Here is a 13328-nt window from a genome sequence, read left to right as displayed (position 1 = left end):
GCAGGCCAGACATCAACACGCAGCGACCGTTGGAGTGGGTGAAATCATTAATTTAACAATTGATCACGATTCCATGAAGATAGCGCAATTCTTTTGGAAAACGTGATCAGAAGGAGAACAGATACCCATGCACGCACATCAAAAGTGAAGATAGTAAACAACGATTGGATACTAAAATACAGTTGCTTCAGATAAGGTGAGTTAATACTGTCCTACGCTGTGGCAATGGCTTGCTTCATGGTGGACGTAGCGACTGACTATCCACTTAAACCGAGGATGGCCTCGCTAACGTTACGCGTGTGCAGACTAATCGCGGGTCCGGTTTCTTTGGTACCGACTCTATCCTGGGTTTGTTGTGTTACCGGGCTGTGTCATATTGTCATGTCTTCACAAGGCCAACACAAGCAGCGGGTTAAAGTAACAGGGGCGGCCGGCCTGTGGTGAGGGAGGGGGTGAGGGGGAATGTGTTAACACACGCGGACACTCCGCCCCCCTTCGCCATATCTCTTGTCATGGGCAGTTGAAGTGAACCCACGTAACGTGGTTTAACCGAGGCCCACAACGACCGATTGCATTATTGAGATAGCCGTAGCGGAGTTATAAAGCATGGTAGCTTATAACGAGTAAAGCTTATTGGTTCATGCAGTGTAGAGCTGTATGATTTGTATCAATATCCGTGTTCATTTGCACCGAGACGTAACGTTAGTGCTATCGCTAATGCCCTGGACTCGATCACGTTGCTGACGCTACGTTCCGAAATGAATCCAACATCAGCGGTTCATCCTTAGTTCCAGACGGCAATATTACTTGTAGTTTGGCTGTGTATATCTCAGGTAACATCAGGTATGTTCACAAACAAATTCGCAATGGGGATTATAATCGTAGGTTGCTCACTGGTTTATGAACCATTGCAAACGGATATGATTTGCTTGAACAGCATTAGCGTCGTTTAGCCAGCCATGTTTCATGCAATGAATTGTCGATATGCATGCATGAACGCAGTAAAAACAAACGTGTAAATGTATAATTTCAGTTATTTACAACTACGATTGCGTTACTCCTACACTCAAACGTTCACATTCAAATCCAGCATGGCCATATTCACCTCGCTATGATTAAAACAACCCATGCATGTATCTCAGTTGATCAGGTGCACATGCGTAATGAGATCAGCATTATAATTGTTTTTGACCTGAAAATGTTTGTTCTGAGTTTTTAAAATAACTATACTATTTTTTGTTTGGTGGAAGTTATCGTGTAGCTGTAACTAGCGGCGGAGACCAGTGTAGTGGATGAATGTACAAGAATGTATGGCCTGTACGTAAACATTACGTACAAAGTACTGCACTTAATTTTTGTGGAATTGAGGTTGAAAGAGAAGTGTACCATTTGACCATCTTTAAGTCATCTATAAAAGCTAATTGGGGTACATGTCACTCCTTCAATTCTTTTTGAAAATTACCACCAATAACTTTGATCTTAGCTAATTATTTCAACACCCATATTTCAACACCCATTGGAAAACTTATTCATAACATTACTGTTCAGAAATTGTGAAATCTAATGACAAACACGTTGTGAATGAGTGTCTGTCTGCTTTTGTCAAAATATAAAAATAAAAAAGGTGCATTAGTGTCAGAAATTGCCTTAGACATATTGCCTAGGGTTAGGAAAGAAGGCTAGGGTTGGGAACATGGTCCAGGTGTGTGTGTATGTAAATATATGTTTACATGTATGTGTACATGTTTACAGATATTTAAATAATTTAATACATGATTGATTAATATGTTAATAAATGAGATTAGATAAATTAGAACTGACACTTGACTGTTTAAAAACAGTACTCACTGATGCATTTATTGTATGCTACCTTTTTTTAAATTGTCCTAGAATTGTTGAGAGAATTGCTTTAATGTGCTTTCAGAAAAGCTTAAACTGTTCATCATGTTAGTCGCTTTGGCTAAAAATGTGTCAGCCAAATGTAATGTAATAAGTGCTGGGTTTCCTACATCTTCCCTTATACTTCATTTAAGCACCTTGAGAGTGAAGCTGTGCCAGATCTACCGTCACAACGGTTGTCGGTCCAGTAATTTAGTTCATAAAAATGTAGCATTTTGAGATTGTGAAAAGTCTATATAGGTGTTCATGTGAAACAAACAACTTGTGTTAGACAACTAATTAGGTATCTCTCAGCTGCCTAAGTGAATGCGCTTCACACTTGCTTTTATGAGACTTGCTCAAAGGTAGGCTAGCTATCCTGGTGACCTTAACTCCCACTGCAGTCGAGCTAAACAGCTGATAACTCTCATGCTGCTCCTCTTTACTTCTTCTATGGTGCTATAGTTAGTTGCCTAGATATGGCTGGTTGCCATAGCATCTGTAGGTGCAATATAAGCCACCCCCTCCCCCATCCCTTCGTTCACAAGCTGAAGGCTTGAATGTTATCGGTAGCAATGTAAAAATGTGTGCCTGTGTTTGTTTTTGTGAAGAGAGGGTGTGCCAAGCGTTCTTTAACTTCCTTTAAGACTGTCACCTTCACTTGATTGTTGTTTCACACAACTTGGCAGTGATGTGCTAGTGAGGCTTTTTACTGGGTTGAGGGTGTCCTTGTGTAGGGGGAATAAAGCATCCAACAACAACAATAACAACTTGCATTTATATAGTGCTTTATCAAGGCACCGAAAGCACATTACAGCACATTAGTGGAGGGGGAACCTCACTAACCACTTGCATTTAAGTAATAATATTTGCAGTAGACTTTTGTTCACCAAATGTTAACCAAATTATTTGAAACACATTTCTAGATGTGCATTGTGATTTGGAATGCACATGCATGCCGGATATGCATGCCGGTGGCCGGTATGACCCTGGTACAAAAAGTTAAAGTACATCAGTCCAGTACTTTTTAAGTGATATGAGAGTATACAGTTGGACAAGGGCACTTGATTACAATACGCCCCCCAACTAGTAGCTGATCTTTGTTGTGTAAGTCTATAAAGTATATTTTGTTTTCTCTTGACTTGAGCCAGTGCTTCAGTACTTTCACACGCATGCCATGCATTATATGCATAATGCCTGACGGACACAAAATGTCTGTAGGTACCGGATGGTGCTGAAATTTGTATCGCCCGCATTTTTTTTTTTAGTATTTGCCCCGGTTCTCCCGGTTCTGAGGGAGAATGTGCATGATCTAAGGATCCATGCTGGTGTGTCCTTTAGCAAAAGATGATTCTGGGAAATGGGAACCACAGCTTGGAGCCCTAGACCGCAATATAGGACCTTGTTTCCCGACTTGGAGCACAAGACCGCAATATAGGCCCTTGTTCCCCGACTTGGAGCACAAGAGTGCAATATAGGACCTTGTTCCCCGACTTTGAGCACAAGAACGCACTATAGGACCCTGATCCCCCGACTTTCATGTTCCTGTGGCATTTCGGGTCAGTCATATCTCAATCATGGCTTGGGCTACACAATTTGCAGGAAAATATCTATTTGCAATGTTTAAAAGATAAGCTTCAGTTCGGTATTCCAAACTTCCAAAATATTCCAATGCACCACTTCTCTTAGGTGAGCTTCACTGTCTGTCACACAAGGAGGATTACATGAATATAAAAATCATAGATGTGGTAATATTAGCCATTGGGACAGAGTTGTGAGCTGCATGATTAATTGCAGTCTTTGCGATCAGCTAATTTCATTAGTTCAAATTGCGATTTTGATTAAAAATCGATTAATTTGTGTAGCCCTGCTCGTGGCAGTTCACCGGAGTTGAGACCGGCATTGTTAAGAGCTTCTACCCTTGGAATTATAAGATTCTACCTGCTTTCTGAGTAGTTCTGAGATACACTACCAGTCAAAAGGTTGGGGTCACTTAGAAATTTCCATTCCACTCCATTATAGAATGAAAACCAGCAACTGATCTCAACCCTTTTGCAATTATGTAAATTATGTACACATAATGTAATCTGAAAACAGCTGCCCTGATTAAAAAAGCAATGCAACTGATCTCAGCTTGTATTCTGTCTATAATGGAGTGGAATGACCCTAAACCTTTGACCGGTAGTGTATTGAGAATCACAATTTTAGAATTCCATAGAGTTATACTGATAAGTGGAACAAACTTTTTCAGATATAACGTCCAAAAATGCCAAAACACTTTTTGCAACACAAAAATGCAACAAACAATTTTTGTCGTATGCAGACACAGGCTACCGTTTAACTACCTAGTATTAACTTCTCTGAAATTCCCTGCTACACTTTTCAACCCAATAGAGAATTACTAAAACCCTTACCCCTATTCCACTCTTGTAGAGATGTGTCGTGTTGTATTGAATTTGTCATGTCACTCACGTATCACGATACTAATTTTGTAGTTGATCTGTTTACATAGGCCCTACTCACTGCAAGGTGGGCAGCTCACATGTAGAATAAGAACAAGAACGACTGAATGCGGAGTTCAAACTGTAGGCGAGGAAGAAAATAAATGGTCTGGATCACGTTTCACAAAATATGTTTTTGCATGGCTCTCAAGACTGTAAGATGATGTGACTTGTGGCTAAGAAAACCATGGCGAAAAATATTATTCTCATATCGTCATTTGTATTGTTGTTGCCAAAAATGTCTTTAAATATTGTGATTTCAACTCAATATCGTTCATCCCTACACACTACCAGCCTCTGTGGTTTTGCATGTGGTTTACTTTACTATCTTTCTAATGATCAAGGTGTGTGTTGTGTGTGTGTGTGTGTTCGGTCTATTTTTGCTGCTTTCACGTCAATGTGCTTTGACTTTCACACTACTCGCTTGTTGTGAGCTGCAGCTGATTTGAATTGCAAAGCAAAGTAGGCAGGCCACAGAATTGCTTTTCATTTCTCAACATTTTAGTTTTTAAAAGAGGGGTTAGCGTTCTACCTGCCTCCATTTGATTCAACACACCTGGTTTTACATGATGGAGAACAATGCCATTCATGTTTTTACAGGCTCGTTGCTTGCACAGATCTAGAAAAGTATGGAATTGTGAAAAATGTTTTACAGGCCTTTAAAAGTATGAAAAGTGGGAGGGGGTAGTTATGGCTTTACACACCTTGTGTATATATATTCCACTCCATCATAGTCAGTTGCATTGTTTTTTTAAGCCGGACAGTTTTCAGATTCCATTATGTGCTTACATAATTGAAAAAGGGGGTTCTCCAATGTTTCCTCAGTTAGCCTTAAAATGATATCCAGATTAGTAAACAGTGTGTGCCTTTGCAACATTGAATGAATGAATGGTTGCTGATAATGGGCAATGTAGATATTGCATTAAAGATCAGCCATTTCTTTCTACAACAGTCAAACATTAATGATGAAAACAAGGACATTTCTAAGTGACCCCAAACTTTTGAACTTTTGACAATCGGCAACAATTTCCTTTAGTCGTAACAATACTAATAATTTCTTAAGACTATTTTCTTCTAAATTTGAAGTTCAATTTAGTGTGAGATATTTAAAAAAATGTTACATAGACTAATGTCCTTCATTTTTGCACTCTCTGGCAGACGGTCTTTAAAGTAGCCTGCATATGCATCAGTATTATGCTCAATATCAGTTCCAGGGAATCCCTGCAAAGTGTTTGTTTTATGCTAAAACAGGGTCTGTAGAATTAGTGTGTGTCTGGTGGTGTGTCTGATGGTGGCTTCTAGGGGTGTAACGGTACACAGAAGTCACGGTTCGGTTCATACCTCGGTTCGGACATCACGGTTCGGTACGAGTTCGGTACAATGGAGGGGAAAGCAAAACAAAAATGCAGAAAGCATTTTTTTTTGTGCATGTCTCAGGCTGTACCACCTAGTGTCATACAGTATCTTCCCTGAGTTATCTGCAACAGCCTGAAGTGTGTAAGATGTAGGCTAAACAGTACAATAAGTACCCAGACTCCATCTGTAACTTGTAAACAAAATAAGACAATCAGCTCTAAAACTGAAAATAGGCCTACAGCATCTCTTATTTCTGAAAGTGCAAATTACATAGAAAAATGATTTTTAAAAATCCACTTAAGCAAGACCTTCAACATCTGTGTTTAGTTGTATATGGAAGGGTCTACAATTTGCCTCAATATTTTTTTTATTGTGTGTAAAGTAATAATCTAGCCTACTAATTGTGAAAATATCACACTATTTTGACTTTTTAAAAAAAATGAAATTGCTCCTTTCATTTCATAAACAGACTACAACTAGAAGTCACGTGACTTTGCCCTTTGACGTTAACTCACCGTAGCATGGTTTGTTTATTAGCCTGGTTAGCGTTGTCACTTTATTTTACTGTCTATGCACTTAACACTACCAGAACCTCATGTGAGAAGTTACAAGTTACCCCAACATAAAGGCAATTACCACACGATTTACATAGCTTTCTGTCATTACGAAATCATTTAATTTAAGCCATAGGTTTTGGCCCTATTTGTATGTGTATCCAAAGGCTGCTGAAGCGCAGGGGAAGTTTTTTCCCCTCGTTTCAGTGATTGGTAGCCTACATCATCTGGGTGATGGCTTCGAGTAGCATTTTTTCCACTCACATACCCAACAACTGCTGAACAACGCCGACAAACAGTTTCATCTTATCCACCACTCTTTCGCCTGTACTAACGTTACTGTAACTGAAGTTTTCAAACTTGCGCTCTTAAAGAGACCAGCGGATCCTCTAACTCTTGTGGGTCTAACGTTAGTGCTGCTAATGACTGACGGACTCGACCGACGACCTGACAAAAAAAAAACATAGGCGCCAATCAGAGCTAAGGCGAGGCTACAGATTAGCATTAGCTGTCGCTAAAGAACTCCCGTAACTCTCGCTACTTAACAGTAATTGCCCATGACATTAATTAATCCGCACACGAGTTTTATATATTTTTAGACCGTGTATTCTCCGTGTAAATTCATGCACCGAACCGTGACGCCCGTACCGTTTCGGTTCAATACGAATACATGAACCGTTACACCCCTAGTGGCTTCCTATCGTGATGTCAGTCAACCATCACGATGGACAGTGACGTCGTTCATCGGCCCAATCCTAGCTGAAAATTTGCAAAGAAATATCTAAGCTAGAAGGTGAAAATCCCAACAAAGTACATACTTCGTCCCCTTAGAATTATAAGGTTCTATTTACATTCTGAGTAGTTTTGAGATATTGAGCTTCAAAGTCTTAAGAATTCCATAGAGTTATACCGATAAGCGGAACAAACCTCTTTAGATATAATGTCCAAAAATGCATACAACTACAAGAAACACCTCACCTTCTTAAGGTGTCACAGAATAAGAATATGTCAACAACTCAATCTTGGGAAAAAAAATGTCAGATAGAACCATATTCTTTCCGTCCTTTCCATATTCACAGACAGACGAGACAAAAACCAATGACCGACACTAAGCTATACAACATAACAGGCTAATGTTCAGAGTAAAGTATTGAGACGTTAAGTAAGCAAATATTTTATCACATGTCTGTCTTGTTGTCAGTATGGCAGTTTACTCTGTAAGTACATTATTTTCTAATGAACAATGTGCAAGGCAGCACTATTTTCTATTTCAAAACTACAAAGTTACACATTATTGTGTGTGGCGGGGGTTGATTGCAAAAATGTTTAATTCTTTGTTCTGTTGACAGACATTGTGACAGTATAAAGAAAACAAAGGCTTTTACAGCGTTGTAAATGCACCACTGTACTGTGTTTTATGGAGTAGGACTATTCAGCAGGGAGCCAGACCAGTATAGTCCATTTTGACCAACATGACATTAGTCATTCCGTGTCAAATCAGATAAGGTTGTTGCTGCACTGTCTCAGATTTTGTTCAAACCGTGTCTATATCATCAATGAGTCCTAAAACCAAGGCCTGTGAAATATTTCTGTGCAAATCTTCTGTCTTCATATCTTTTTCAGACCTTGACATTCTTTCATTTTTACAGCTTGAAAAACAAGTGCCATGTTTGGGTATTAATATCTTGACAAATATTTTCTCTAGTCTCCTCATATTTTCCAACAATTTGAAGTCTCCACATCAAATGACCATGACAATAAAAAGGATAAAACAAGGGGTGTTTGTATTTTTGTGTCATTTTCAGGCAACTGAAATGGTATGTGGGGTAGCTAGCAGGACCATAAAAATCTATGTGGAAATAGTTTAGTATATGGATTTTTAATGTGTAAAGTACCAATATTGTACCAAGTCCCATTGACAGAATAGATGCATGTAGTTACAGGTGTTTTGGGAATACCAAAATAAACATTTAAAATAAACAATAGATTTTAGCGCCCCCTCAGGTGAAACACAGCATAGCATTTTGCTCCTTTTATAATGGTGTTACAGTATGTTCCCAAAACACACAAGTTGCATGAAAGTGACACAAAAATACAAACACGCCTTGTTTTATCCTTCTTATTGTCATGGCCTTCACATTTTGGGACAACATTAACAAAGGATTATATTTCTAGAGAAAATACTGATAGGGCTGTCACTTTACGTTTGAAAATCGATTGCACAATCGATTGGACCAACCAACACAAGTTTCGAAAACTAAAATAGGGAATCGATTTTAACCAAATATGTACACTATTAATTTTAAACGAATTAAACAAATAAAAAAATCTAGATCTAACAAAACTCACAAACAAGCAGAAAAATAACGAAGAATTACGAACTGCAGTAAGCATTGCGAAAGCTAAAAAGAAAATTCCCACCAGTTTTACGCACCAGAAACAGCTGTTTCAATCGGCTGCTGTGCTGCTGGTGTTTTGCCAAAAAATTGAGGACAACGCGATCAACCTGTGCGACATGTGAAAGACGAGTGATGGGCCCTAATAACTTGAGGAGTTCGATATGGAAGCACTTCGGGGTTTGGGTATATCAAACTATGGAGAAGGACAAAGCGATATGCAAACTGTGCATTCGTGAGTTCTACGTAGGCGAAATTTGTTTGACATTTCTAATTGTAAACGCAGCCACGTTGAAGCCTGCAGTAATGTTTTTCATTGATGTTATGGCAGTCCACTCTGCTTATTGTTTTTTGAGAATGTTGCACTCCTGTTTGTCATTGTGCACGAAACTTCACGCCAAGAAATCATCAGAAATATTGCTGGCTTGTGCCTCTTCAAGCGCCCCCTTTACATTCGTCCTAATGCCTGTTAGTTGTTCGTAGATTGGCCTATATTTGGCATTGAAAATGTAAATGTCTTTAGACATGAAAAATCGATTTTACAATCAATTCAATGAACAATTATGTCTCAAGAATCTAACAGGATTTGTTCACAAAAGTGACAGCCCTAATGGCAGGTGTCACAATAAAGTTTTCTGAAACTTGGGGCTTCTATAAAACCAATGAGTCTGTGGTACAAACTTTTAATGATTGAATCGTACTGAGAACATGTTTGTCTTCCATTCTATAAAGTTTGGTCAGGCTAGGAATAATACTTTTTAAGATATGAATGTCCAAACATGGCCTCCAAGATAAGGCCTTTTAGAGAGTGTAAACAATCATACATCAACAAAAATATTCTACAGGTTTTAGTCATGGAACCTAAACATTGTGCAGACAAACTTTGAGGAAAATCGAGTCGGTACTGCAACCATTTTCCTGGATTTTGTCTGATTTGACACGGAATGACTCATTAGCAATTGAAAATAAAAATAAACAGCAGACATTTTGTACAAAATCAGTTGCATGGATGTACTAAAGCATTGTGATTTGTTCAAGATGGGGAGAAACTGCTTTAATGATGGGCACAAGTGATAAGATGATATGGTGTTTGAGTTTTGAGAATTTTAATTCTGATCTCAAAAATGCACCAAAGCAACTGAGAAACACTTTAGTGTTTCACAGTGCCCAGTAGCCCACCGATTCAGAATGTGATCAAGCTTTAATCATAAAGAAGAATGAAGAAAAATGCATTCTCATGTGTAGCCCCTCCCCTTATATTAACCTCATAGCTGAAGACATTTTGCAAAATCAGTGTATAATAGTCGGGAAATTAAATTACAGTATATAATACCTCCATGGGAGTGACTGCTTAGACTAACATGTCCTCTCCTTCCTGTCTTCCCAGGTGCTGGGCGAGAAGATTCAGACGTAAAGGAATCAGGGAGCGGTCACCACAGAGGACCACAGCGGACGGGCGTTTTGGCCGGAGCGAGGAAGCGGCTTGAGAACGGGGGGCGAGATCGATAGAGAACGAGAGAGGAGGTGTTGTGTCGCGTGGCGTTGCGTTGCGTCGTGTGGCGTCACATCGGCTGCAGGCAGCTGCGACCTCATCTGGTCCGCTCCCCCCCCCTCCCTGACCCTTCCCCTCCCTGTATATCCCTACACACCCTTAAAACACTCTCACGGCTGGATTGTACCTGTTTCTCTTGGAGTGTCTCTCTCATAGTATACCTCTGCTGACACTGGCAGCCCAGTTTACAGCCCTCTGGGACCGTGGTCTTCTTTTGCCCGAAAGGAATCGCACTCGTTTAGAGATTTCTGCAAGTTTTATTCATTCTTGCAATTTTTGCTGTTTTCTTTTTTGTCTCTCTTCCTGGGAGAGTTATTGGCTGAAGTGCCCAGTGTTTTTTTTCCCTTTGGTTTGATTTTCTTTTTTTAAAATTGCCTTTTGTTTGAGTTGTGTTTTTTGACCCTTCTCCCACCCCATCCCTTTCCTAATTGAGGCAGCTATCCCCACTCTCTACCTTATCCTGGGAGTTCTCTCTCTCTTTCTCTCTGTTACACAAGCTGATAACAGACAGGTTTGCAGCCGCTCAAACACACACACACGCACACAAAGAGTAACAAACGCACACACACACACACACACACACACAATCACTGGATGCAAACAGGACTCTCGGATCCACACCGAACCCACCTGCTCCGCTCAACAGGACAGGGTGAGTACACACAGGCTGGATGTGTGTGTGTGTGTGTGTGTGTGTGTGAGAGCACTCCATCATCAATGCATGCCTGGAAAAGCAGCCCCTTGTATTTTATCCCCTGCAGTACACCGGTATATCCCCTTTACTCAGACTCACATTTCTAGTGTGTGTGTGGCTTTCATAGTGTATGTATGGCTTTGTTTAGCACGTGGTAACGTCAATGAGCTTAAAATCCCTGGAAAAAATGTTTGTGTTTATTTAAGGGATTAAATTATTAAAGATCATGTGACTGCATTGCTGTGTCTGTGTGCGTGCACGCACTCAGCTGATTTAAATTACATTTGTATTTTCATATGTGTATGAGTTGGTGCATGAAAGGCAATACAGTACTATCAAATGTGTGTTTCTATGATGTGTTTTGTCTATTATTGTGTTTTGTGCATTCTATTTTGCCATGTGTCACATGTGCTTTTGTTGCCTGGCAGACTTTCAGCTCTTGGAGGACAAGAGGAATATGACTGCTGAGACTCTCAATTTCGGCCCAGAATGGTGCGTCACACACACACACACACACACACACACTTCATTTTCCTCCTCATTTCCTCTTTTAGGCATTGTCTTGCTATATTCACTTTCACACAACCTCTCCTTTCCCTTTTCGTCTGCTTTCTATCTCTCTATCTATCTATCTATCTATCTATCTATCTATCTATCTATCTATCTCTCTATCTCTATCTATCTCTATCTATCTCTATCTCTATCTCTCTCTATCTCTCTCTATCTATCTCTCTCTATCTCTCTCTTATTCTTTAAAGGGCTCATATTCTCTCCTCATGTCATGTATGTCCAGTTTGAGTGACAGACAGTTATGGAAAGGAAAGGCAGAACATAAATGTTCTTTCTATCTCTCTCTCTCTCTCTCTCTCTCTCTCTCTCTCTCTCTTTCTCTCTCTCTCCTTTCTCTCCTTGTCTCTGTGGGATTTTTATGTGTGAATGTATTTATGAATGTTTGTATGGTGTTTGGCTTTGTATGGGCCATGTCATGATGTCATGGGTTAAGGAATGATCCAATAAATCTGTCTCTCTCTCTGTCCCTTTCTCGTCCAGGCTCCGTGCACTATCCAGCGGGGGCAGTGTGACTTCCCCCCCACCCTCCCCCGCCATGCCAAAGTACAAACTGGCCGACTATCGGTACGGCCGCGAGGAGATGCTAGCACTTTATATCAAAGACAACAAGGTGAGAAAGAGACACACACGCACCCACTCATATAGGTACACGGACACACATAATATACCATATTTTCCGGACTATAAGTCACACTTTTTTTCATAGTTTGGCTGGCCCTGCGACTTATAGTCAGGTGCGACTTATATATGAAAAAAATATATAATTGAACATGTTTTTAAATGTTAATTCATATTAACTGACATGAACCCTACATGAAACATTACTGTCTAGCCGCGAGAGAGCGCTCTCAAATGCACAAGTTCTGTGCACTTTCAGTCAGAGATTAGTGGTTGCGCTATGCCTGAAACACACGTGCATACCTAAATCCTCAAATTATGACCTGGATTCTGTTTGGGCCTCAGATTCGGACAAATAAAGGCCAGTAATAATTTTGTTTCAATTTAACTCAGAGCTCTTCTTAATATTTTATATTGTTGGTTGGTTTAATATTGTTGCCATGAGTCTCCAACACGTTGCTCTCAAGCTACCAGTTGCATGCCGCCCCCTTCTGAGCTTGCCAGAGGCTGAAGCAGTAACCTACATTTAAACACAATTGTTGCTGTCAGGCATCAGCCTACGAATTTTATAAAAAAAGTAAATCATGCATAATTAAAAAAAGAACTAAATTTAGGCTGAATAAGGTTTCCATTTCAGCACAACACACGTTCCATGAATAAATGAAAGCGGATGCCTTATCTTGCAATAAGCGGATGGAGATCCCAACACCCTACCCCACATACATGAAACTTAATGGTGAACCATCAAATACCCCATAGATTTCAGTGGTCATCAATCCCGATATTTAGCAATATAATCAAACAGTAAGCCATGCCCCAAATAAAGGTGCTGTGCTTTGCGCAGCCTAAATAAAAAGACCCCAGCGATAATTTGAAGATTTACGATAGTCTGTCGCCTAAACATTCCTCACCCGTTATCTAGACATGCATGAAAATATTTGAAAACAAAACTCACTGCCATGAGGCTAATATTTGATCGCTGTTTTGCTACTAATTATCTTTCACGTACTGAATACGCACACTAGACAGTGAAAGTAGGCCTACTATGCACTTCGTGTCTGTATCTGTCCGCAATCGGTTATAACGTTCCTCAAATGGAGAACACATCCATGTTCTCTCGCGTTATAGGCTGTCGCTTCTGTGTTTACAAAATTCCTGATCGGTTCTGATCGCTAAACGTTTGTTTTCCTGTCGATCACGGTTGATGTA

At 39.9% G+C, this 13328-nt stretch overlaps 1 protein-coding gene across 2 annotated transcripts in view; it reads left to right on the top strand.

Annotated features, from left to right (window-relative positions):
* The window catches only part of gigyf1a (GRB10 interacting GYF protein 1a), a 34725-nt gene continuing 21397 nt past the window's right edge, over positions 1 to 13328 (top strand). For both annotated transcript variants that reach the window (XM_076288579.1, XM_076288578.1), the window contains exons 1-4: positions 1 to 196; positions 10073 to 10889; positions 11360 to 11423; positions 11982 to 12111. In XM_076288579.1, the coding sequence (XP_076144694.1) occupies positions 10832 to 10889; positions 11360 to 11423; positions 11982 to 12111 (252 nt within the window). In that variant the 5' untranslated portion in view covers positions 1 to 196; positions 10073 to 10831. The remainder of the gene's footprint in view (positions 197 to 10072; positions 10890 to 11359; positions 11424 to 11981; positions 12112 to 13328) is intronic.

The sequence above is a fragment of the Alosa pseudoharengus genome, unplaced genomic scaffold (assembly GCF_046254945.1).
Source record: "Alosa pseudoharengus isolate Yale_2024_CS ecotype anadromous, Long Island Sound unplaced genomic scaffold, YU_APseudo_1.1 YU_APseudo_1.1_scf_17, whole genome shotgun sequence".
Classification (NCBI taxonomy): domain Eukaryota; kingdom Metazoa; phylum Chordata; class Actinopteri; order Clupeiformes; family Clupeidae; genus Alosa; species Alosa pseudoharengus.
This window is presented reverse-complemented; position numbering and strand designations above follow the sequence as displayed.